Here is a 26,842-nt window from a genome sequence, read left to right as displayed (position 1 = left end):
GTAGATCTCTGCCTGTACTCTCCCCTTGTCAGCACCTCACACATTCATCTCTAAGATTTCTCCTGTGCAATCCCATACACTGAAACTTTCTACTCCAACACATCCAGATGTCACCGATCATCAGGACCTTCAAAAGCTTCCTGAAGACCCATCTATACAAGAAAGCTTATTATCTACAATAACTCTGGGAACAACTACAGTGGGGATCAAAAGTTTGGGCACCCCAGGTAAAAATTTGTATTAATGTGCATAAAGAAGCCAAGGAAAAATGGAAAAATCTCCAAAAGTCATCAAATTACAGATTAGACATTCTTATAATATGTCAACAAAAATTTGATTTTATTTCCATCATTTACACTTTCAAAATAACAGAAAACAAAAAAATGTCATCTGCAAAAGTTTGGTCACCCTGCAGAACTTATAGCATGCACTGCCCCCTTTCCAAAGCTGAGACCGGCCAGTGTCATGGATTGTTCTCAATCATCATCTGGGAAGACCAGGTGATGTCAATCTCAAAGGTTTTAAATGCCCAGACTCATCTGACCTTGCCCCAACAATCCGCACCATGGGTTCTTCTAAGCAATTGTCTAGAAATCTGAAACTGAAAATAGTTGTTGCTCAAAAAGCTGGAGAAGGCTATAAGAAAATTAGCAAAACGTTTTCAGATGTCAATATCCTCTGTTCGAAATGTAATTAAGAAATGGCAGTCATCAGGAATAGTGGAAGTTAAACCAAGATCTGGAAGACCAAGAAAAATATCAGACAGAACAGCTCGCAGGATTGTGAGAAAAACAATTCAAAACCCACGTTTGACTGCACAATCCCTACAGAAAGATTTGGCAGACACTGGAGTTGTGGTACACTATTCCACTATAAAGAGATACTCGTACAAATATGGTCTTCATGGAAGAGTCATCAGAAGAAAACCTCTTCTACGTCCTCACCAAAAAAATCAGCGTTTGAACATATAGATAAGCCTGATGCTTAGGAATGCGTTTTGGAAACAAGTTCTGTGGATCAAGTAGGTTAAAATTGAACTTTGAATGAGCAAAGGTACGTTTGGAGAAGAAGGGGAACAGAATTTAATGAAAAGAACCTCTGTCCAACTGTTAAGCATGGGGGTGGATCAATCATGCTTTGGGGTTGTATTGCAGCTAGTGGCACAGGGAACATCTCACAAGTAGAAGGAAAAATGGATTCAATAAAATTTCAGCAAATTTTGGATGCTAACTTGATGCCATCTGTGAAAAAGCTGAAGTTAAACAGAGGATGGCTTCTGCAAATGGATAATGATCCTAAACATACCTCGAAATCCATTACATCAAGAGGCGTAAACTGAAGGTTTTGCCATTGCCTTCACAATCGCCTGCCCTCAACATAATAGAAAATCTATGGATAGACCTTAAAAGAGCAGTGAGTTACAGACAGCCCAGAAATCTCAAAGAACTGGAAGACTTTTGCAAGGAAGAATGGGCAAAGATACCTCAAACAAGAATTAAAAGACTCTTGGCTGGCTAGAAAAAGCATTTACAAGCTGTGATACTTGCCAAAGGGGGCAGTACAATATATGAACTCTGCAGGGTGCCCATTTTTTTGTTTTCTGTTATTTTGAAAGTGTAAATGATGGAAATAAAATCTAACTTTTGTTGACGTGTTATAAGAATGTCTAATCTGTAATTTGATGGCTTTTGGAGATTTTTCCATCTTTCCTTGGCTTCTTTATGCACATTATTACAAATTTTTACCTGGAATGCCCAAACTTTTGATCCTCACTGTACTTCCCTAACTTCTCATATCTCATAGATGACCAATTGTCCTCCTAACACACTATTTTCACTTCCCTTCGATTGTAGCTTGTAAGCCCTTCTGGGCAGGGCCCTCTCTCCCTCTATGTCAGTTTGCAATTTAATCTATATCACATTGATTATACTTGCAATTGTGTTATGTATTTTAATCCTTATCAACTGTAAAGCATCCTGGAACCAAGGGCACTATGTAAATAAATAATAATAATAATAATAATAATAATAATAATAATATCAGATGAATCACTGCATTACACTGTGAAATAATTGTAATCATTGTCTCTTTCACTAGTATATTCTACCCTCAGTTATGGCATAATCCTATTCTCTTTTTAAGAGATAGTAAGACATATATGAACTGGTTTGTTCCAAATCAATTTTACTCCATATTTGCTAAAAAAATCAGATTAGTCCAATCGCAATATACAGGAGCAGGGAGTCCAGTTAAAGCTAAATGACCCATCTGATGTACACTTAGCAGTAATTCATACACTGCACTGTTTTAGCAAAGGGTGGCACAAATTTATTGCTCCTGTACAATGTATTGGGTCTCCTGTAAGTAAGTGGCAGTGCTAAATGCATTGCCGATTATGCTCTGCGCCAAGCCCGGAAAGTGCAACTAAGCAGTAAGGCATATGATGTAGTATGCCTCACTGCTCAGTGTACAGAATCAAGGACTCTTGTCTTCATCTCTATAGACATCTCCTTTTTTTAAATCAAAGCAAAAGATGTTCCATTGCAGTCTGCCTTCTCTAATACCTGGTGATCAACTTTTGTCACTAGGACAGTGTTTCCATCCAGTGTACTTCCAGCTGTTGTAAAACTGCAAATCACAGCCTTTGGCTCTCCAGGCATGCTGGGAGTTTCCTGCAGCCAGTGAAATAAATGGGCAACCATTTTATACATGGGGCTGCATAATTGCCATAGCGGGAGTTACTTTTAAAGGGCCACTTTTCATTCTGGGTCATAGAGGCAGGTCCTGAGATAGGGGAAACATTAAAGGGGTTATCCAAGAATCGAAAAACAGAGATAGTTTCTTTCAACCGCTCCCTGTCTGTCTCCAGGTTGGGTGCGGTTTTGCAGCTCAGTTCCATTGAAGTGAATGGAGCCAAGTGGTAATAGCACACCCAAAGTGGAGACAGACAGGGAGCGATCTTTGAATGATAGTAGGTCTGTTTTTTGATTACTGGATAACCCCTTTAATATTATAAGCCTTTGTTTTTACTAAGGGTCACAGTAAGTAAAGTTAGGCCATAGTTCGGCAATTTTAACTAATAATGGAGATCAAACCACTATAAAGTTTTTATGAAATGAACTATTAAAAATGTTTTGACCGATCTGGAAAATTTAATTACAAAACAAATTAATGAATATATACTTTAACATTCTGCACTTGCTTTGTCACAGTGGAAAAACTTCTGCAAGTCTGCTTCTGCAAGAACCCTACAAGTATATCCATAGGATGCATCAAAGCTTATCACTTGTATAACAGTAGTATGTGTTAGCGTATGATCTATAGGATAGGCACAGAATTGTCTTTGATAGTATGCACCCTGAGATATTGGCTGCAGGTGTCTGCAAGAGTAAGCAGCCAAAAATGTATTTATTTATTTAAACAGCACAAGCTACTTTTGGGAATTTATTCTGGGTAATGTTGCACTTCACATTTTCTCAATAATTTACCTGTCTGGTTTGAATGTGGAAGATAATAATTACAAGTTAACACTGCTGTGAGCTAAAACGCTGTGTGATGTAAATGTAACCAGGGTGTTGTGACGATTGACAGCTTCCCTATAAATATGCGTCTGTCAGAGCTGGAATTGTAAAGAATGACGCACACGTGATGCAGACACACTAGGACTTCTCAGTATGCCGCTGCTACATGGTAGACACAGATGCTGGCTCTACAAATAGCATAGAAGAGACACAGTTACCCGTTGTCACCGCTAGGCTTCAGTCGGCCGACCCAGCTTCAACTGCTTGCACGCACGTCACCGGTAGCGATGAGCGGCATTGCCCATATTCGAATTCATGATATTTTGCGAATATAAAGACGAATATTCGTCCTATATGCACGAATTTCACGTATTTGTTATATTTGCATATTCGCGTATTCGAGGAAGAAAACAGTGAGGGGTGGGCAACTTTACTATTGGTTGCTAGGGATGTTGTTGATAACCTCTGACAAGTGTATTTGCATCATTTTAATTGGCCCACAAGTGAAAAGAAGGAATATGCAAATATTCACATATGCGGAAACAAGCGAATATTCACAATTTTGAATATATATTCGCACCCAACACTAGTCACCGGTTCCAGAAACTATGCAGGGCTCTCAGAGGCAATGGCCGGCGGTTTTGTACTGTGTGAGCTTAGCCGGAAGAAACGTACACAGAGCAAAACCGCTGGCAGTCGCCTCTGAGCGCCCTGCATCATGTCTGGAACCATCTGGAACCGTTGAAGCAGAGTTGGCCGACTGAAACCTAACGGTGACTACGGGTAACCATGTCTCTTCTATGCTATTTGTATTTAGTGACTTGGTTCTTTCTGGTTCCCTGCACCACCGGACCTGCACACTTAGGACTTTGGTCTCCCGCTATGATAGAGGTACCGCAGCCCAGTGAGTCTGACTACTTTTTAGCAATAGTGCCACTATACCTTTGAAGTATTACAGGCACTGGTTCTGTCTGCACGTTGCTCGCACATACTTTAGCTTGATGCAGACACAGCTGGGTTGTATTGTAGCAGCAGAAAGGTAAGAGGCTAGTGAAAAGGATTCTGCAGTCCCTCAAGGCTTTACACAGTGGGATACACTGTAAATAATATTGATCATATGGACTTGTGGTTCAGGTATTTTTGGATCTCTCCACCACATGCTGGTTTAGGTTAGGAACCAGTGTCATGTGTAACATTCTGGTAATTGTAGTCATTAATAGGAGTACAGAATCTGATCTTGTTCCATGGCTAATTCCCTTCCTGCAAGTCACAGTAGGAAACTGGCAGACAAAAGAACAAAAACAAATATATGATGAATGAAGGCTATAGTTCAGGCCTGTCCCTCATAACACATGCTTATGTCATATGGAACATCATTTGCTGCACCCCCCCCCCTCCCCCCTGTCTCTCTACATAACAGAGTCGAAAGTCAATAGCTGATATTGACTGATATTGACAATAACCATGTCAGTATCTTCTGTAATTTGATTTTTTTATTGCTGTTGACAGGTTTGAGGGTTTTGCATGAAGAATGGATCTATGCCAGATTTTAGTTGTATCTGGCTGTTGTTTGGCTAATGCCTTCTGTACAGGCACTGAAGGTATTGCTTTGTCTCTGTATTTTGTCTGAGTGTGCACAAACATCTTGCAAGTTCTCTGCTCCTGTCTGCAGCCAGTGGTTGGTCAGTGGTTGCCATACCATCCTGCAGATATTATTGTTCCCATCCTGGTGGGTAGTTACTCATTATTTCAGTCTTGTATGTCTTCCTATCCTGTCATACCATTAAGATTTGGGGGCATCTGAGTAGGGGGAATCATTATTAGGGCTCCAGAAGGCAACTCTAAAGGGAAAGTCTGGTGCTGTAGCCTAGCAACCTGCTATTTTTTTCTTTTATAATGATTCCAATATGATGACCAACAAAGGTGGTCACTAGCAGAGATGCATTTTAGGGTAATATAAGTAGATGGCAGATTTGATTTGCAAGGCTCCAGAGCCACAGTGAACAGAGGGACTCATGTGTCTCCACAAGTAAACAAAAAGGAAAATGTATATGTGAATTACCTGAGCTGCTGCAGAACTGTACTGTAGTTTGATGTCAATCACATTTTACTTATGGCATGAAAATTTCCTGGAAGCAAAGGCTCAGAAACAGCAGAAAGCCCTTATCTATCTGCCTATAAGGGAGTCTCCAAGGGAGTCCAGCCATAGTCAAGTGGTCATTTTGTTTCATTACAGCATACTACAATATGTTATCCCTTGTGTTATACTTGTTTTTGGAAACAAATCAGTTAAAGAAAAAAAAAAAAAAAGGTTACATTTTTGGTGGCCGTATTTTGATGAATTGCCATCGGACAATTATGAGAGAATTTAAGAGGCAAAAGCCTCTCAACAGATTTAACACACCATTCTTACTCTTTGTGCGTCAGATTTTGATATCTACTCCAGCCAAGAGCTGGAATAGATTTCTGACATAATTTACACCAATTTCGGGTGCACAGTATGTTAAAGGGTTATCTGGGTATCTATAAAAAAAAAAAAAAAAAAAAAATATATATATATATATATATATGTATATATGTTTATATATATATATATATATATATATATATATATATATATATATATATATATATAAATATATATATATATATATATATATATAAATATATATATATATATATATATATATATATATATATATATATATATATATAAATATATATATAGAACAATAGAACAATCCAGATGAAGAAGCACCATGCTTGGCTGTTGCCAAGGATTCCAGATCCCGTCGGGTGCTCAGCTCCAGGGTCCGACTCAGGCCCCCAAAAAATCCACCAAAGAACAAAGAGAGCAGCACTCCAGATACGTGTATTTATTCACACATCGTAGGAAAGCGCAACGTTTCGGCTCCTCAATAGGTGCTTGAGAAAGGCTCTATTGAGGAGCCGAAACGTTGCGCTTTCCTACAGATGTTCTATATGAGCTAGGGACTGGATGACATCAACCAGGCTAAATATAACTTTTTCACTAAATCCTACCCACTTTTTCAAAAAGAGGTGTGATCAGAAGTGTATACAGTTGCACATTTTTGTTACCTTTGTATGCCAGAAAACTAGTTTATAGGAATAAGTGTCCAAAGCCTTTCCCTTGACCAAGTGTGGGGCATCACTGGCCATTGGCATACACTTTAACTCTTTTGACTGAACGATGACATGACAACTAAAAGATTATAACTAGCAGGGCCTGCAAGCGTCAGTCAGAATTTCTGGCAAATGTAACTAAAACTATCCAGTTTATTGTATTGTAGTGATCATGTGGAATTCATTGCTCAGACCCCCCCCCCCCCCCCTCTCCCTTCCAAAATCCCATAGTCTGGTATACATTTCCATGTTATGTCATGTCAAAAATGGAGTGAAATCACAAGCCACATAATGCCCCCTCCCTGACATGTGATCAGTAGTCCATTAGGTGTCTAAGCTGCTAATGGAAATTACAATAATTTATTACACTTTATGACACTGAAATACATAGTTTTACAAGCAATATGTATATTGCACTTTGGCCTGTGCAAAAATAATACTACTTTAGGTGGCCCATACACATAACCATATGCTAGGGGATAAAATAGGCTTATGACTTACATCCAGAATGAAATCTTTAAAGAGATGAAAGCTTCACCCAGAGATAAGTATCTTCCGTTTTAGGTCATGCTCAGTCAGATTGCATCGGCGTGGTTGACCTTTTCTCCCAAAGCTTATTATGTGACTTAGATTTTATCAGTTCTTCCTATACAGCCAAAGCATAAGATCTTATTCTCAAAGGCCTCCTGAGCCCGAATCTAAAATGTGTGTTTTGCCCTCTAAAACTAGGTGGCGTTCATAGTGCACATCAAGGAGCACAATAATACGTCATACTTTTTAGATAAGCTGCAAGTGAGACATGTGTATAGAAGTAGATAAAGATGATAGCTCATGTGCCCAGCTGGAATAAAACGAGCTTGTGATCCAAAGACAGATCTTATGACATAGGGATATTGCATCAAGTTTTTTATACATAGGATGATAAATAAATGGATGACATTCCCTGAAATGATGCTCTCCATGTTGCATAATTATAATAAATAAAACAGCAGAACTTGACTCTGGATGGTTAGAAAAGTCTTGTCAAATTTTAAGACTGTTTGCAGGTAAAATGTGGGGGAAAATATTTAAGAAAAAACAAGATAACTTTGACAGAACTTAAAGGGGTACTCCACTGGCCAGCGTTTGAAACATTTAAATGTTGTGTGCGCGCTGCAGGGGTCACCATGCCCCCTTGTGACATCAGGCCACACCTCCTCAATGCAAGTCTATGGGAGGGGGCATGATGGCCGTCACGCCCCCTCCCATAGACTTGCATTGAGGGGCGTGGATCTTTAAAGATCACTGACATTAGATAGCTTATGGTTCCCTGGTTAAACAACCTTTTACAGATTCTTGATGCGCCCTGTTCATCTGGGAATCAATCAGATGGGCGTGAACTTAATTTAAAAAATAAGAGTGACTATCAGGTAATGGGCGGGATTATACAGTCGAGGGGTGTGAATGTAGTACATTGAGGGGCATATATGCTTAATGCACACTCCCTGACTGTATAATCCCACTCACCACCTGATGACACTCATATCATTGAAATTAAGTTCACGCCCATCTGACTGATTCCCTGAAGCTATTTAAAGGGGTACTCCGCCCCTAGACATCTTATCCCCTATCCAAAGGATAGAGATTAAGATGTCTGATCGTTGGAGTCCTGCCGCTGGGGACCCCCACAATCTTGGCTGATGCACCCCAGACATCCGGTGCACTTAGCAAACTTCGCTCCATACCGGATGACTGGGGATGCAGGACAGAGGCTCATGATGTAACGGCCATGCCCTGCTCTTAACATCGCTGCCACGCCCCCTCAATGCAAGTCTATGGGAGGGGCGTGATGTCCATAGAAGGTACACTGCTCACAGAGCCAATAAGATTTGAAGGGGCGCAAGAGTGAAGGTCTCAGTACCCGGACGCCGACCTATCAAAACTTCCAATATTTACTATGAATGACTAAATAAAGCCACTTACCATACACCACAATTGTAGCTGATGCACTCCGCCTTTTAGCAACAATATTAGAAGCCATGCATGTGTAATTTCCAGAATCAGATAAACGTGCATGGTGTATGATAAGGTTGTGATCTGCTCTGGTGTCCACATTTTCATCCTGAAGGGAGTCAATGGGCTCTTCGTTTTTAAACCATTCGACCTAAAATACATAATTAAAAAACTACAATTTATTGAAGCATTTTGCTGATATACTATTTTACATATTTCGGACTACACATTTCTTCTTATACATATGTCATCTCCTGTACACTGAATAAGATTCTAATTTTGGTTAGTCTTCTACGTTAAGCTGGCTATAGACACATGACAGCCCCCCCCCCCCCCCAGTGACTCACAAACTCTCACATAACACACAAAAAACAGCTACTAGTCCCTTGTGTTACCACTTATCTACATGGGCTATTTCCTGTTACTGTAAAGCGCTGTAGAATATTAGATCCAAGGACAACAATGTTAGGTCTATGGCTTTTGTATTGATACATCTACTCTGAAATTCTTGTACATCTGCACGCAATGGTCTCCAAATTGTGGACCTTGAGATGATGTAAACTATATAACTTTCAGCATGCCTCAATAACCAGACTGTCCAGGCATGCACAGGATGAGTAGGATGTACAGGATGAGTAGTTTTGCAAAAGCTGGAAGTCCACGGTTTAGAGACACTGATTTAGAGAATCCGAAAAACTAGTTTTAATGTTTTTAAGTAGGGTTATCATTCTTCAAAATGAAAGATTCCTATCTTCTAAAGGTTAATTCCACCAAAGGTTTTTCCGGGTAAGTATATTTATACCCTATCCCCAGGTTAGGGGGATAAGTGATCTCCGTGCAGCACCCGGCATTCCGAACAAATGCTTGGTGTGGGCTGCAGTGGTTGTTACATCACGCCATGCTCCCTTGTGGTGTCACACAATGCCCCCCTCCATTCATGTCTATGGGAGAGGGCGTGACACCCCCTCCCATAGACATGAATGGAGGGAGTGTGGTGTCATGTCATGGCAGCCCACACCAAGCATTCGTTCAGAACACCGGGTGCTGTACGGAGATAGCGGGGGGTCCCAGAGGCCAGACCCCTGCCATCAGACATCTTTTCCCCTATCCTTTGGATAGGAATGGAGTACCCCTTTAAAGCGATCCAGCCCACACACTCAGTAACAAGCTGGATAGGGGTCAGAATAAGTTGACTTTCCCAGAGTACCCTTTTAATTTACACATGCTTACTTGCTTGTGAATGTTTTTTTGATGGGGAAGAAGAGAGTAAGGGCTCTATTACCCAGTGACATAAATGCCCTATGTAATAGATCCATTGATCAGCCATTGAATGGCTTGATTGCTGGCTGATTGCAGGGTTTTGATACGTTTAAAAATTTTTGTTCATCAGCCGCACATCTTATTGTGTAATAGGAAACATACAGTTGGCGAATTATAGAAGTACAGAGACACGCAAATGATCCAGTGATTAGTCGTGTGGCTATGTCTGCACAATTACTAAGCTGTTTTAAAGGAAATCTGTCATCAGAATCACCCGCACTAAACCTGTTACTCAGGCTTGTAGTGCGGGTGATCCTGATTAAAACGCTCCTTACCTAGTTAAAAATGGTTCAGTGCTTCTTAAGATATCTATATTTTTAGTTTTCTGTTATTCCCTGGCTTGGGACTCAGTGGGAGGTGTCATCATCTGGGACTCTGCCACACGTCATTCTAGCTGGGCGAAGCTGCTGCCCGGCTCATGAATATTCATGAACTTATCCTCCTGGTCTATTCCTCTTTCTCGGTCTGTTTGTGAATAAATACACCCTCTGTCCCTCCCTTCCTCCCACCCCCGGCTTTTCACTTATGCAGCCCATCTTCTTACTTGTATAGGGCCGCAGCTTGAGTGAAGCCGGGGGGAGAACGCCGCTTCCAGGTGTACGGAATGCGGCGCATGCGCGGCCCTCCACACCAGACCGAGAAAGAAGAATTAGACCAGGAGGATAAGTTCATGAATATTCATGAGCCGGGCGGCAGCTCCGCCCAGCTAGAATGACGTGTGGCCGTGTCACAGATGATAAGACCTCCCACTGAGTCCCAAGCCAGGGAATAACAGAAAACTAAAAATATAGATATCTTAAGCGCTGAACCATTTTAAACCAGGTAAGGAGCGTTTTAATCAGGATCACCCGCACTACAAGCCTGTGTAACAGGTTTAGTGCGGGTGATTATGATGACAGATTTCCTTTAAGCTTCATTCACACTGGAATCTCTAATTGGAGATATTACAGGTGGAGATTCTGTCTGCAGTGCTGGCTGTCAAAATCCATTGGTGCTAGGAACTCACGGAGGGCAATGCAGTCCGCACAGAATTCAGCCGGAAAAAGGATCATGTTCATCCTTTCAGCGGATCCGGAATCCTGAATTTTTTGCAGCAGAAAATTCTGCAATGTGAATGAGCCAAAATAAATACCATTCACACCAATGTTAGATTTGTGCAGCAGAATTCCCAAGTGGAATTATGTGCCGAGATTCTGTGGTGTGAGCATACCCTAATAGGTTCTTTAAATGAGCACAAATGATTAGCAATCCTATCAAGCAGTAATCTGACCATTTAATATCACCCTAAGACAGACTGCTCTGGCAGAGGTTTATCTCTCAAGAGAACATAAGGATCCAGGGTTGAAATGTATCATCTGACAAGCAAGAGTCAAAGACTGACTTTTCAGGTTTGACCAAATTTGTCCAATGTCTACGGGATACTTAAATTTCAGTAGACAAAATCTTTATGACGAAAAGCTGCCATTCTCCATTAGTAAGGTGGAATAATCATCAACAGATTTAGTAGTATATAGATTACATAGAGGTTCTATCTTTGCTTGCAGCAACCTCATAAACCCCTCAGCAGGATATAGACATTTTTATGTCACTGTATATTTGTGATCCTATTATAAACAATGGTCTGTAGCAGAGGTTTATCCTCTCTTTAGCTGAAGAGCCTTGTTCAGTTTATATTATTGTGTTGATCCAATCCACATGGCAGAGATATGACTCTGCAAGTCATATGGTTCTTCTGACCCTGCCAGCGTCTAGTTATCCCTGGTTTTACTGGCGCACAATAGTTTCTGTAGCTTCTAATGTCAAGGGAGCCATACAGAGAGTGAGTCGGAGCTCTTGAGCCATTGGCAGAGATACTTTCAAGCTGAAGGGTAAAAGGATGGCTTCCCTAGCTTCTAGTCTCTTTTGTATATCTACCATTGAAAGCTATATTATGTAATTCATGATTAAAAAGTATACGGTGTAAGAGAAACATAACAGGGCAAGATTTAGAACAACAAAAGCATTAACTGCACATAAACCTATATTGGAAGAGAAGGGATCGCATAGAGTAAATATAGCCAGCCAATGCAGGGTCAGATCGAAAGCATTTCAAGGTCTTCATGATGCTCTATACTATGCTGTTTTATGGCCCATTCTGTGAGAATGAAGATGAAATGTCTGATTTTTATAGCGGTGATCAATGTTAACAATTCATATAACACTTTGGCCTAGTTTCAACATCATGTACAGAATCAGCATCTTAAAAGCATGAGGCTTTCAAGGGCCAGAGGGAGAACAGGATCACTGTATATGCAGCATTACCCACTTCTTGCATGCCCGTGCATGCCACATATACCAAGAATTGTTCATAAGGAGACATGAAAAATATTTATAACTTTGATTAAACTTTTCCCTAAAGGATTCTACAAAAAATATTTACAGCACATTCCCTGTGGTTTTATTACAGTCAAAAGTGGAGAAACCCCATTTTTCCTTCTAGACATCAACACCTGTGGAATTGACACTCTGCTAGGTAAAGACTTCATGAAGCAGAACTGAAGCTGACAGTTGTTTCCCTAGACATTCAGCTGGAGCTGCCTTACTGCAAAGACACTTTTTATGGTCAACTTACTAACCGCAATGATCTGTTTCATTAATATAGCTTATGAAAATCATGGCATTTCAAAAATTATATTTAAAAAAAGTTTAATTGTAAATTCAGGTCTTCTTTATGCATAACTATGGAAGAGGTCAGACTGGAGCCTTTTTTTATAATTAGGGATCTTGAGTGCACTGGACCATATAAACAGGGTACAGATGGACTGCAGGCAGGGCATGTGTAGGTGGTTATGTGGTCACCGTCATGAGCAGAAACACCATAGAAGCAAGCAGTTGGTATGGCAAGGGTTAACACAGGGCCTTCTGCTTTTTAAGTATCTGGAGGTGGTCTAAATACAAGGTGGTCCAATCAAAGAGTACTCCCTCTCCAATATTGGCATTCCTTAATGGTTCCTCCTCCCTTGCCTCTCAACCCAAAAGCTAGTTGACCCACTCTTCATCCCTTCCTTTTGGTCAATTCTCACTATGTTGTTGGATACTTTGGTCATGTATACATGGTTTGGAAGGCAAACTCGCTCGTTGGGAGTCCGATGGACAGCATATTTCTTTCTTGCGGCATGGTTCTTGTGTGGAGCAAGTTTGTCTGTTGAAAAATTTGCCAAGTTAAAAAAGAAATAAAAGCTGTGGTCGACCTCTGTTCAGTGAAAGTAATTCTTTGTATTGTCATTATTTAATATGCACAGAAGCAAGAAGCAATGGCGACTTACCTACAAGGTTGTTGTATCTGCCTGTCGTTCCAATCTTTATTACTAATGTTTTACTTTTGTATTACCTTTGTATTACAATTTGCCTACATAGTAACAGGAAATATTATGGGTGGGATCTTGACACAACTAGACCATTAGACAAGACCAGTTTAACCATTATTAATAAATGAGATAATCTGGGCTTATAGATTCTGGGAGATCTACTATTTGTAGCTAGTATTTCATTTGCTAAACTGAATTATAGTGTAGACCAGTGTTCTCCAAACTGTCAACCTCCAGGTGTTGCAAAACTGCAAATTCCAGAATGCCTGGACATACAAAAAGTTATAATATGTGCCAAATAATTATTTGTGTCAGTCCAAAATGTATATAAAGGGACACACCTCTCGTCAAGTATGGTGTATTTTGGACTAAGTAAGAGATTTAATTATGAACAAAGAAAAACTTGTGCAATTTTCTGGTTTTAGTTTCAATAAAAAAAAAAAAAAAAAAAAAATATATATATATATATATATATATATATATATATATATATATATATGTATATATATATATATTAGTCCTTGCTATTAGTCACGTCCACTTTTCACACTTCTACAGAATGCAGCACAAAAAAAAAGGACATTTTGCGCAATGATTTGCAAAACTATTTGACACATCTAAAACATTAATGGGAAAAAGACAAAGTGCTCGGCACAGCTCCTGTAGACCCGCAAAGAAAATGACACCCCAGAACACTTTGTCTGTATACACTCTAGTAGGGTGCTCAATCCAGAGATCAGTATGAAATGTACTAAAAAGAATGAAGATGGCACTCACCACAGTTGAGGTAATGGCTGCACTTCATTCTATAACCGGCAGAATACAGCATGGGGACAGGGGGACGCCAAGAGCATGATAGATTCATATTGTTACTGTTAATGTGTTGAACAAAATCTGTGAAGCCATCACTCGTACCCTGCCAGACAATAAAAATATCGTCCACAAAACAGTGGTGACTATCAACCCAATTACAGTACGGATTAGTTGCGAAAAAAACGTTTTTTTTTTTTTCAAAGATCGCCTCAATGACAAGGTGGATTTAAGTATATTTTTATGAAGCTGTATTATATTTAGCATTTTGTATTTGTCTGGTCTGATCGTATGTTTTTAACCTTTTTTGTACACTGTTCAGTGTATTTTAACACCGGCACTGACGACAGTGGGGGAGTGGTCTGAAGAAGTGCACCAGGTGCACAAAATAGCTATCACGCTCTTGGCGTCCCCCTCTCCCCATGCTGTAGTCTGCCGGTTATAGAATAAAGCACAGCCGTTACCTCAACTGTGGTGAATGCCATCTTCATTTTTTTTAGTACATCTAAAACATTGATTCATACTTCCCTACACATTCATGTTATCGTTTCAGACATTCACATTCGTCATAAAATTTCATGTCAAATTTGTATTGTAAAATCTAATGTTTAAGAGATCATCTCAACAATTATTATTTTTTACATTGTAGTTTTTACTTTTTTTCCGTAGCTTCCTTTTTCTGATGTGTTCCCCATTTCCCACATGTCTCCAACCCCTAGTACCAACTAAAGACAACATTTACTGAGTTGAGAGGCTCCTATAGCTAAAGATGAATCCCTTTGACCATATTTCTGGATGTCAGTCCTCCCGGGTAAGACCACCTGTCTGCCTCTACTGATCCAGTGCTTCCTGCAGAGTACACAGCTCTGTTGTTGTGAGCTTTGCCTCAGGAGATACCAGGGTTATTTGTGGTCAAAAGCATTTGGTTCATACTCCATACTGCTTTCCAGTAATACAATACAAGATTTTATTTCATTTATTTTGAGTATGGTTAGTTTAAAGGGAACCTGTCACATTAATATGCAGTCCAAAATACAGGCACCATGCTATAGAACAGGAGGAGCTGAGCAGATCGATATATATAATTTTGTGGGAAACATTCCAGGATAACTTATCATTTATTAATATAAATCTTTGCTTACTCGGGGATGAGTAGTCAAGTGGGCAGTCCTAATCATTGATTGATGGGTTTCTGTGTATAAGTATGCATATAGAGAAAGAGCTGCCAATCTCCCCCAAATGATGATACAACCTCAGATGGTTTGGTTTGATTAAATTTGCTAAAATAATGTAAACTACATGACAGAAAGAAGGAGGAGAACAGATCACATGACCTCAGACTGGCCCATTATGCCTTGCAAACAGCTTTTCTAGCTAATCGATTGGAAGTATGATGTCAAAGCCACTATAAAAGCCTATGTGCATAGCTTTAGCAGGCTTTACAGAGATAACAAGTGTTAGGTGAAGATCTCTGTGAGGGACACTAAGCAGTAAACAACACAGATAAGAGTAGGAGACTACATATATTTATATATAAAATATATATATATATATATATATATATATATATATATATATATATATATATACAGCAACAGAAGAATGCAGCAGCACACTGCCAGCACAAGGATATAGGTGAAACATGAAAATGCAGTTAAAACATGGAGAGCTATACAGCTATGGTGTAATAGATGCAAATGTGAAACTATGAAATAGTGAGGCACTTAGCTCGCAAATTTGTCTCCGCCGGCGGTCAAATAGCTTGGACCGTCCCACCGCGATAAGGTAGCCTCCTTGGGACGGACCCTACACTGTGTATATGCCTCTGTGTGAACAGTTCAGTAAGCATGGCAGGATCTGGAACATCCAAGACACCTTATATACACACCTGATAGAGGTGGGTGGGGTGCAAGGCCAACATGGAGGTAGCCACTCCCCTGTATGTGCAATACAGACAAAGAATTAGTCAGCCAGCACTTTAGTTGATACCAAACTATTATATGGACCTGGCCTACAGGTGCACGCTACTAGGCTAGATATACAGCAACAGAAGAATGCAGCAGCACACTGCCAGCACAAGGATATAGGTGAAACATGAAAATGCGGTTAAAACATGGAGAGCTATACAGCTATGGTGTAATAGATGCAAATGTGAAACCATAGGCCAGGTCCATATAATAGTTTGGTATCAACTAAAGTGCTGGCTGACTTATTCTTTGTCTGTATTGCACATACGGGGGAGTGGCTACCTCCATGTTGGCCTTGCACCCCACCCACCTCTATCAGGTGTGTATATAAGGTGTCTTGGATGTTCCAGATCCTGCCATGCTTACTGAACTGTTCACACAGAGGCATATACACAGTGTAGGGTCCGTCCCAAGGAGGCTACCTTATCGCAGTGGGACGGTCCAAGCTATTTGACCGCCGGCGGAGACAAATTTGCGAGCTAAGTGCCTCACTATTTCATAGTTTCACATATGCATCTATTACACCATAGCTGTATAGCTCTCCATGTTTTAACTGCATTTTCATGTTTCACCTATATCCTTGTGCTGGCAGTGTGCTGCTGCATTCTTCTGTTGCTGTATATCTAGCCTAGTAGCGTGCACCTGTAGGCCAGGTCCATATAATAGTTTGGTATCAACTAAAGTGCTGGCTGACTTATTCTTTGTCTATATATATATATATATATATATATATATATATATATATATATATAAAATAGTAGAGCAGCACCTCAATAAAAATTTAGAAAAATAGTAGGGGTGCGCGTCGGTCACTGGGACCCTGGTCCTGGGTCCAAATTCATTGCATAGAACAAAAGGGATGACCGCAGCACTCCATAAGGTGAAAAGAAAAAAGTGTCTTTATTCCATGAACAAAACTTGGTGCGACGTTTCGGTGTCCTCACAACACCATTCTCAAGCAAACAATAGTGATCATTACAAAGTATATATAGGGTGGAGCACGTTAAAATCAATTACAAACAATTAAAAGTGCATACAAAATCTTGTGCATAAAACTGTATTAAAGTGCATATAGTGCATATATTATACATAATAGGGGATGTAATACATATCATCCGAGTGTTGGTGCATAGTTAAAATCAAATCCACATATGGATCACATAGAGAATGGTGATATTACATACATACAGTTAATACATCAGGCTGGGGATTCCCCCCTTACTTGGCCTCAGGGCACATAGGCAAGTAGCCCAACCTCGACCCATAAATGGGTTCAAGAGAGTGGCAAGGGATACCCCAGTGGGTGGGGTAAATAAACCACATGTACTGAGGCAGATGCCAGCAGGGGTCGATCCCTATGCTGAAACACCAATAACATGCACACACACAACAATCCGATAAGAGCACTTATTTATTTATTTTGCCCTTTTATTTTAAATGTCACTTCTACTTAATTTTTTTATCTTTTTATTTATTTTTTATTCCTTCGGATTTATTTAATGGAAACCGGAGGCCGTGGTGTGGATTTGCCGCTGATGTAGGCTGAGCTGAGTTGAACAGGCTTAGCCGGGAGGAGTGGCGTCCGTCACCACGACAACCGGGAATACAATACAGAACCTTACCATTGCCCATAAGTAAGATGGCTGCCGGAACGGCCCTGATTACTTGTGCACATGCGCCAAGCGACGGAGCCGGCCGATGTCATCAGGGTTGATGTCAGAAATAACATGATGTGTCTTTGACAAATGTGATTGGTCACACAACACTGTAATGCACACAATACCTTTGGCGTTCGGCGCCATTGTACTGCATATATGGAGATCGTTCCCCCCCCCCCCCCCCCCGGTGAGTTATACCACAGACCCACCCCCTTGTTATTTAATTATACTAATGTATTAATTGTATGTATGTAATATCACCATTCTCTATGTGATCCATATGTGGATTTGATTTTAACTATGCACCAACACTCGAATGATATGTATTACATCCCCTATTATGTATAATATATGCACTATATGCACTTTAATACAGTTTTATGCACAAGATTTTGTATGCACTTTTAATTGTTTGCAATTGATTTTGACATGCTCCACCCTATATATACTTTGTAATGATCACTATTGTTTGCTTGAGAATGGTGTTGTGAGGACACAGAAACATTGCACCAAGTTTTGTTCATGAAATAAAGACACTTTTTTATTTTCACCTTATGGAGTGCTGCGGTCATCCCTTTTGTTCTATGCTATATATATATATATATATATATATATATATATATATATATATATATATATTTGTTGTAAAGCAGCAGAGAGTGTTCTGCATCTGTTTTGTCATAATATGTTTTAATTGCAAATATATATATATATATATATATATATATATATTAATGATAATTAAAAATATAAAAAGCAGCACTGAGCACATAAATACTTAAAAAACATTGCAGACCAGTCAACCTATATCTGCACCATCGCATATGAAATATCCAAAGAACACGTATGTTCATTGCTTTGTTTTGTTAACCTATTCATGTGAAACCCATTCATCTTCACTGTGCAGCATCTGGACAGATTGTGAAAGCTTTGTACGTACAGATATTTACATTTATGGAAACCAGCTGTACTGTAGCAAGTCTACATAAATTACAACTCTGCATTACGGCTTATGGCAGTGTGTGAACGCATTTACAGAGAGCATTAAAGAGGAGCACAGAACACTTAATCCATTCTGGAAAGAAAAAAACAAGTTGCAGCCTATTGTTGTCACTGGCATGGAGTGAAGCATTGTACACATAAAATTTGCAGATTTATATACAGTATACATAACCAGTACTTATTGCACATATATCAATACAAAACCTATACTTTAGAACATTTATGTACACATAAACAGTCATGTATGTTTGCACTTAACACATGCATACATATATGTGCAGTATAAAAAATACAGATGAATAAATATAAAACACATAATTCATACACAAACTCATATACTGTACACACAATACATACTATGAGCTGCACATAGACAACACATAAACACACAAATTAAATGTAAAAGTAAAAATACCCAGACAATGATTTAGTAACATGTAGAGAGACTCCTTAGCCACACAAGAACCACAGAATATAGCTGCAGGGAGATTGGTACAGGGATACAGCAAGTGCACATACTGGAGGGATTTATCAAAACCCGTCCAGAGGAAACATTGTTGAGTTGTCCATAGCAACCAATCAGGTTGTTTCTTTTCATTTTGAAAAGGCCTCTGGAAAATGAAAGAAGCAATCTGATTGGTTGCTATGGGCAACTCAGCAACTAAAACCTCTGGACAGGTTTTAATAAATCTCCCCCCACTGTGACATCCACTGTGACATCCAACCGCAAACACACACCCCTTCCCCTGTCACTGTGTACCAAATCTGGAAGTGCAGGGACCTGGACAAGCACTAAAACTCCCAGCTGTCCCAGGTCATGTCTGGGGTCTAAAACTATTTAGGGACCTAGACTGAGGTCTACATTTATGTATAGTTCTACTCTGGGGTGTGAATTTATTTAGGTGCCTTGTTCCAGCTCTATTTATTTACATGATTGTTTTTTTTTTTTTTTTTTTTGTTTCATGTATATATATAAATATATATATATATATATATATATATATATATATATATAAGCACTACCTTTTTTATTGGACTAACAAGATTTTGTAGAGACAAGCTTTCGGGATTCCTCCCTTTGTCAAGTCATAAGCATTTCTGAGCTCACAAGGGGATAACACACGTTCTATCTCACAAAATATGCAGGGGTTAAAACAACATATGTGGAAAATGGACATTAAGTTGGGCCAAAAATTGTATAGCTATAGGAGGATAGATACAGATAAGGGTGAGGGGGGGGGGGCGGGGGGTCTGCAGAGCAGAGGTGAGAATGGTGAATACGCTGGACAGAGGAGAAAGGACAGTTTTACTACAGAACCATAGACTGAAGATAAGACTTAGACAGGGGAGGGGGAGCAGGGGTGTAATGGTGTTAGAGAAGGGAGAGGGAAGATAGTTTAGCAAAGGTGAGACCAGCCACTCAAAAAAAGGATGAACCTCCACAGATCGTCCATCAACAACCATAGAGAAAAGGACTATTGCACCCCAGTTGGACACCATTTCACCCAAACAGGTCATTCCCTACAGGACCTCAAAATCAAGATCCTGAAAGGAAACTTCAAGAACACCCAGGAAAGAAAGACATTTGACGCCAAAATGATAGTTTTTTATGACTCCAAGAACAGAGGACTTAATGTGGATTTAAGCTTCATATCCCATTATCAAAATTTCCTATAACCTTTGCTAAACTGTCTTCCCTCTCCCTGCTCTAACATCAATACACCCCTGCTCCCCCTCCCCCGTCTAAGTCTTATCTTAAGTCTATGGTTCTGTAGTAAAATTGTCCTTTCTCCTCTGTCCAGCATATTCACCATTCTCACCTCTGCTCTCCAGCCCCCCCCCCCTCACCCTTATCTGTATCTATCATCCTATAGCTATACAATTTGTGGCCCCACTTAATGTCCATTCTCCACATATGTTATTTTAACCCCTGCATATTTTGTGAGATAGAACGTGTGTTTTCCCCTTGTGAGCTCAGAAATGCTTATGACTTGACACAGGGAGGAATCCCGGAAGCTAGTCTCTATAAAATCGTGTTAGTCCAATAAAAAAGGTATTACAAGATACTGCAACTACCGATGATTTTGCTTTTTGCATCACTGGACTAATACGGCTACTCCTAACTACTCAACTATTGTCACGATTCGGCTTACAGGTAGTGGATCGTCTGTGTCAGCGAGGGATTGGCGTGGACCGTGCTGGTGGACCAGTTCTAAGAGGCTACTGGTGTTCACCAGAGCCCGCCGCAAAGCGGGATGGTCTTGCTGCGGCAGTAGCAACCAGGTCGTATCCACTAGCAACGGCTCAACCTCGCTGACTGCTGAGAAGGCGTGGGACAGAAGGACTAGGCAGAGGCAAGGTCAGACGTAGCAGAAGGTCGGGGCAGGCGGCAAGGTTCGTAGTCAAGATGGATAGCAGGAGTTCAGGTAACACAGGCTTGGACAACACTAAACGCTTTCACTGGCACAAGGCAACAAGATCCGGCAAGGGAGTGCAGGGGCAGTGAGCAGATATAGCCAGGGAGCAGGTGGAAGCCAATTAAGCTAATTGGGCCAGGCACCAATCATTGGTGCACTGGCCCATTAAGTCTCAGAGAACCGGCGCGCGCGCGCCCTAGAGAGCGGAGCCGTGCGCGCCAGCACATGAAAGCAGGGGACCGGGACGGGTAAGTGACTTGGGATGCGATTCGCGAGCGGGTGCGTCCCGCTGTGCGAATCGCATCCCCGACGGCCATGTCAGTGCAGCGCTCCCGGTCAGCGGGACCGACCGGGCCGCTGCAGGGAGAGAGACGCCGTGAGCGCTCCGGGGAGGAGCAGGGACCCGGAGCGCTCGGCGTAACAGTACCCCCCCCCCTTAGGTCTCCCCCTTTTTTTGTCCGACAACTGCTTTACCTGGGACGAGGACACCGGGAGAGAATGGAGGGTTTCCTCAAAGGCAGGCAGTACAGCAGGAGTGGGAATGGGGAGGGAGGGCAGAGGGCGAAGCCTGGCACGGGGCAGTGTGTCACCAGGACGGGGACCATGAGGAGGCACTGAGGCTTGCCTGACGGGACTGGGAGGGGGGAGAGGCACTTCCTATGGCAAGCAGAGTCCCAGTTCTTGATCTCCCCGGTGGTCCAGTCAAGGGTGGGAGAATGAAGCCGGAGCCATGGCAGACCGAGGAGGACCTCAGAGGTACAGTTGGGAAGGACGAAGAACTCAATCACTTCGTGATGGGGTCCAATACACATCAAGAGGGGTTCTGTGCGGTAACGCACGGTGCAATCCAATCTGACTCCGTTGACCGCGGAAATGTAGAGCGGCTTGACGAGACGGGTCACCGGGATGCAGAATTTATTCACCAAAGACTCCAAAATGAAATTCCCAGAGGCACCAGAGTCCAAGCAGGCCACGGCTGAGAGGGAGGAGTTGGCTGAAGGAGAAATCCGCACGGGCACCGTGAGACATGGAGAAGCAGACTTTGAACCAAGAGACGCCACACCCACGTGAGCTGGGTGCGTGCGTGCGTTTCCCAGACGTGGAGGACGAATAGGGCAATCCACCAAGAAATGCTCGGTACTGGCACAGTACAGACAAAGATTTTCTTCCCTACGGCGATTCCTCTCTTCCTGGGTCAGGCGAGACCGATCCACTTGCATGGCCTCCTCGGCGGGAGGCCCAGGCGTAGACTGCAAAGGATGCTGTGGGAGAGGTGCCCAGAGATCTAAGTCTTTTTCCTGGCGGAGCTCCTGATGTCTCTCAGAAAAACGCATGTCAATGCGGGTGGCCAAATGGATAAGTTCTTGCAGGTTGGCAGGAATCTCTCGTGCGGCCAGCACATCCTTGATGCTACTGGATAGGCCTTTTTTAAAGGTCGCGCAGAGAGCCTCGTTATTCCATGATAATTCGGAAGCAAGAGTACGAAATTGGATGGCGTACTCGCCCACTGAAGAATTACCCTGGACCAGGTTCAGCAGGGCAGTCTCGGCAGAAGAAGCTCGGGCTGGTTCCTCAAAGACACTACGGACTTCAGCGAAGAAGGACTGGACTGTGGCTGTGGCAGGATCATTGCGGTCCCAGAGCGGTGTGGCCCAAGACAAGGCCTTTCCTGAAAGAAGGCTCACTACGAACGCCACCTTAGACCGTTCTGTAGGAAACAAGTCCGACAACATCTCCATATGCAGGGAACATTGAGACAGAAATCCACGGCAGAGTCTAGAGTCCCCATCAAATTTCTCCGGCAGGGACAAGCGGAGGCTAGGAGCGGCCACTCGCTGCGGAGGAGGTGCAGGAGCTGGCGGAGGAGATGGTTGCTGCTGTAGCAGAGGCAGAAGTTGCTGTAACGTGGCGGTCAACTGCGACAGCTGCTGTCCTTGTTGGGCAATCTGCTGCGATTGCTGAGCGACCACCGTGGTAAGGTCAGCGAGACTTGGCAGCGGCACCTCAGCGGGATCCATGGCCGGATCTACTGTCACGATTCGGCTTACAGGTAGGGGATCCTCTGTGTCAGCGAGGGATTGGCGTGGACCGTGCTGGTGGACCGGTTCTAAGAGGCTACTGGTGTTCACCAGAGCCCGCCGCAAAGCGGGATGGTCTTGCTGCGGCAGTAGCAACCAGGTCGTATCCACTAGCAATGGCTCAACCTCACTGACTGCTGAGAAGGCGTGGGACAGAAGGACTAGGCAGAGGCAAGGTCAGACGTAGCAGAAGGTCGGGGCAGGCGGCAAGGTTCGTAGTCAAGATGGATAGCAGGAGTTCAGGTAACACAGGCTTGGACAACACTAAACGCTTTCACTGGCACAAGGCAACAAGATCCGGCAAGGGAGTGCAGGGGCAGTGAGCAGATATAGCCAGGGAGCAGGTGGAAGCCAATTAAGCTAATTGGGCCAGGCACCAATCATTGGTGCACTGGCCCTTTAAGTCTCAGAGAACCGGCGCGCACGCGCCCTAGAGAGCGGAGCCGCGCGCGCCAGCACATGACAGCAGGGGACCGGGACGGGTAAGTGACTTGGGATGCGATTCGCGAGCGGGTGCGTCCCGCTGTGCGAATCGCATCCCCGACGGCCATGTCAGTGCAGCGCTCCCGGTCAGCGGGACCGACCGGGGCGCTGCAGGGACAGAGACGCAGTGAGCGCTCCGGGGAGGAGCAGGGACCCGGAGCGCTCGGCGTAACAACTATGGAAGATACCGCATACAGCCGCTTAACAACGCAAATCTTCAAGCTCACCAGAAAGGAAACACAGCTTCACAGTGATATATACTTCTTGTCTCACTGTAAGAAAAGAAGACTCATCCCCAAGGGACTAAGGATCAAAAATCCAGTTGCTACAACGCATAACTCGCAATATGCTCAAGATCTCTGCCAATGCACCAGCGAAAAACTAAGGAACCATCTTATCCACCTTCTATACAGGAAAATACAAGATATTCAAAATACAAAACAATCCATACTTCAGTTTTTACAAGAACAGGATCAACACATGGCCAAACAAGTGGGAATGGATATGCAAAACTTCCACAACCACCAAATAAGAGATCTTTTCATGAAGAAAAATAAGAAACTGGGCAAACTCTCCCAAAATTTCTGCAAGCACCAAACAGAGAGGAATATTAGGATCACTGCAAACAATAGAAGGACTGAAACAATCAATGGCCCCACAACTACATCTGACATCAATACAGACAACTCTGGAATTATAAACATTTCAGATTATGAACTTTCCAAGCCTGAGAGATCTGTTCACTCTAAAGGACTCTCATTCTGTCCAAGCACCAAACTAGATGACATTAAACTATACTCAGACTTGGAAGAATTCTTTAGAAGACTACGACTTAAAGAATTATTTCATGACAAAGGGGACACAACCACTACTACCTTGGATTACAACATCAAGAAAAAGAATTCCCACTTCACTCCAGCACCAGGAACAGCAAACTGGACAGCTACATTGCAAGCTTCAGACTAAAAACAGCATCCTTAGTCACTAAACACCACCATAAAACCTACTACAACCTCTAAGTATTGGAAAGAGAGGCCATCAAAAACTTAAGAAATAATCAAGCCATCACAATCAAACCAGCAGACAAGGGAGGAGCAGTAGTGATCATGAACACTCAGGACTACATCAAAGAGGGAAACCGACCATTGTCAGACACTACATACTACAAGAAACTGACAGAAGACCCCACCAAAGAATTCCCCATGGAACTAAGAAAATTGATTCAATCCTTCCCAAAGGACTCACAAAAAGGATTAGAGACACTTATATCCACCGATCCCAAAACAGGGACATTCTACATGCTTCCAAAAATCCACAAATCTGGAAACCCTGGCAGATCAATAATAATAGGTATGGACACACTAACTGAACAGATATCTGGTTTGGTAGAAAACACACTAAAACCCTTTGTTACACGCACCAGCAGCTTCATACAGGACACCACTGACTTTCTTAACAAACTGAGTCAGATTACAAACTTGCCTGCCAACTCCATATTGGTAACAATGGATGTAGAATCTTTGTATAGTAACATCCCTCACAGAGATGGAATTGAGGCCTGCTCACTGTTCCTCTCCTCCCAGACCCACAACCAGAAATACAGCCCTCAGATCATCACCAAACTTATAGAATTCATTCTCACACACAACTACTTCAGCTTCAACAGTGAAATATACCTACAGATGATGGGAACTGCTATGGGGACCAGGATGGCACCACAATATGCCAATCTGTTCATGGCTGACCTTGAAGAGCGATTCCTGAATACCCAAATTCACAAACCCTACAGATACTACAGATACATTGATGATATTTTCATTATTTGGACTGAAGGAAGGATAAACTCAAACAATCTCATGATGCCTTCAACACATTTAATCCATCCATCAAACTCAAAATGGACTTCTCTACAGAAAGAGTAAACTTTCTGGACACCACTGTAACTATAAACAAGGACACAAAAAAAAACCCACAGACCGATCCAGCTATCTACACAATTCAAGTTCCCATCTGTCCCACACCAAGAAAGGCATCATATACAGCCAAGCCATCAGGTACCACCGCATCTGCTCCAACCCTGATGACAGAGACACACATCTACAAACGCTAGCTGAGAAATTTAAACAAAAAGGTTACAAACCAAGGACCATCCATAAGAAAATCAACTCTGCTCTTCAAACACCATGTGAACACCTGCTGCAATACAGAGAGAAACAAACCTCATCATGCATACCACTGGTAACCACATACAATCCCACCCTTGAGGAAATACACAAAATCATCAAGGACCTGCAGCAGCCAATACTAGCAGAAGATGAGGTGTTAAAGCAAATCTTTCCTGAACCACCCATCTTGGCCTTCAGACAACCACCCAACTTAAAACAAAAGCTAGTCAATAGGAAACTACCCACAGAAATATCAGATACAGACAATGGGACCAAACCCTGCACCAAACTGCGCTGTAAACTCTGTCAACACATCTGCACAAATTCTGAGGCCTCCAACAACAACAAGACATACAACATCAAGGGACAATACTCCTGCACCACAGAGAATGTAGTCTGCATGATACAATGCACCAAGTGTGACCTGGGATGTTACATTGGTGAGACCAGTCAGCCACTCAATAAAAGGATGAACCTCCACAGATCGTCCATCAACAACCATAGAGAAAAGGACTATTGCACTCCAGTTGGACACCATTTCACCCAAACAGGTCACTCCCTACAAGATCTCAAAATCAAGATCCTGAAAGGAAACTTCAAGAACACCCAGGAAAGAAAGACATTTGAAGCCAAAATGATAGTTTTTTATGACTCCAAGAACAGAGGACTTAATGTGGATTTAAGCTTCTTATCCCATTATCAAAATTTCCTATAACCTTTGCTAAACTGTCTTCCCTCTCCCTGCTCTAACACCATTACACCCCTGCTCCCCCTCCCCTGTCTAAGTCTTATCTTCAGTCTATGGTTCTGTAGTAAAATTGTCCTTTCTCCTCTGTCAAGCGTACTCACCATTCTCACCTCTGCTCTCCAGCCCCCCCCCCCCTCACCCTTATCTGTATCTATCGTCCTATAGCTATACAGGTTATGGCCCAACTCAA

General features: G+C 42.1%; 1 protein-coding gene across 5 annotated transcripts in view; it reads right to left on the bottom strand.

Moving 5' to 3' along the window:
- The window catches only part of UNC5D (unc-5 netrin receptor D), a 670,113-nt gene that overhangs the window by 213,594 nt on the left and 429,677 nt on the right, over positions 1-26,842 (bottom strand). For all 5 annotated transcript variants that reach the window (XR_008892301.1, XM_056571520.1, XM_056571523.1 and 2 more), the window contains exon 5: positions 8,628-8,808. Coding sequence is in view for 4 of the 5 variants with exons in the window: in XM_056571520.1 (XP_056427495.1) it covers positions 8,628-8,808 (181 nt within the window). In the remaining variant the exon portion in view is untranslated. The remainder of the gene's footprint in view (positions 1-8,627; positions 8,809-26,842) is intronic.

Source organism: Hyla sarda, chromosome 4 (genome assembly GCF_029499605.1).
Source record: "Hyla sarda isolate aHylSar1 chromosome 4, aHylSar1.hap1, whole genome shotgun sequence".
Classification (NCBI taxonomy): Eukaryota; Metazoa; Chordata; class Amphibia; order Anura; family Hylidae; genus Hyla; species Hyla sarda.
This window is presented reverse-complemented; position numbering and strand designations above follow the sequence as displayed.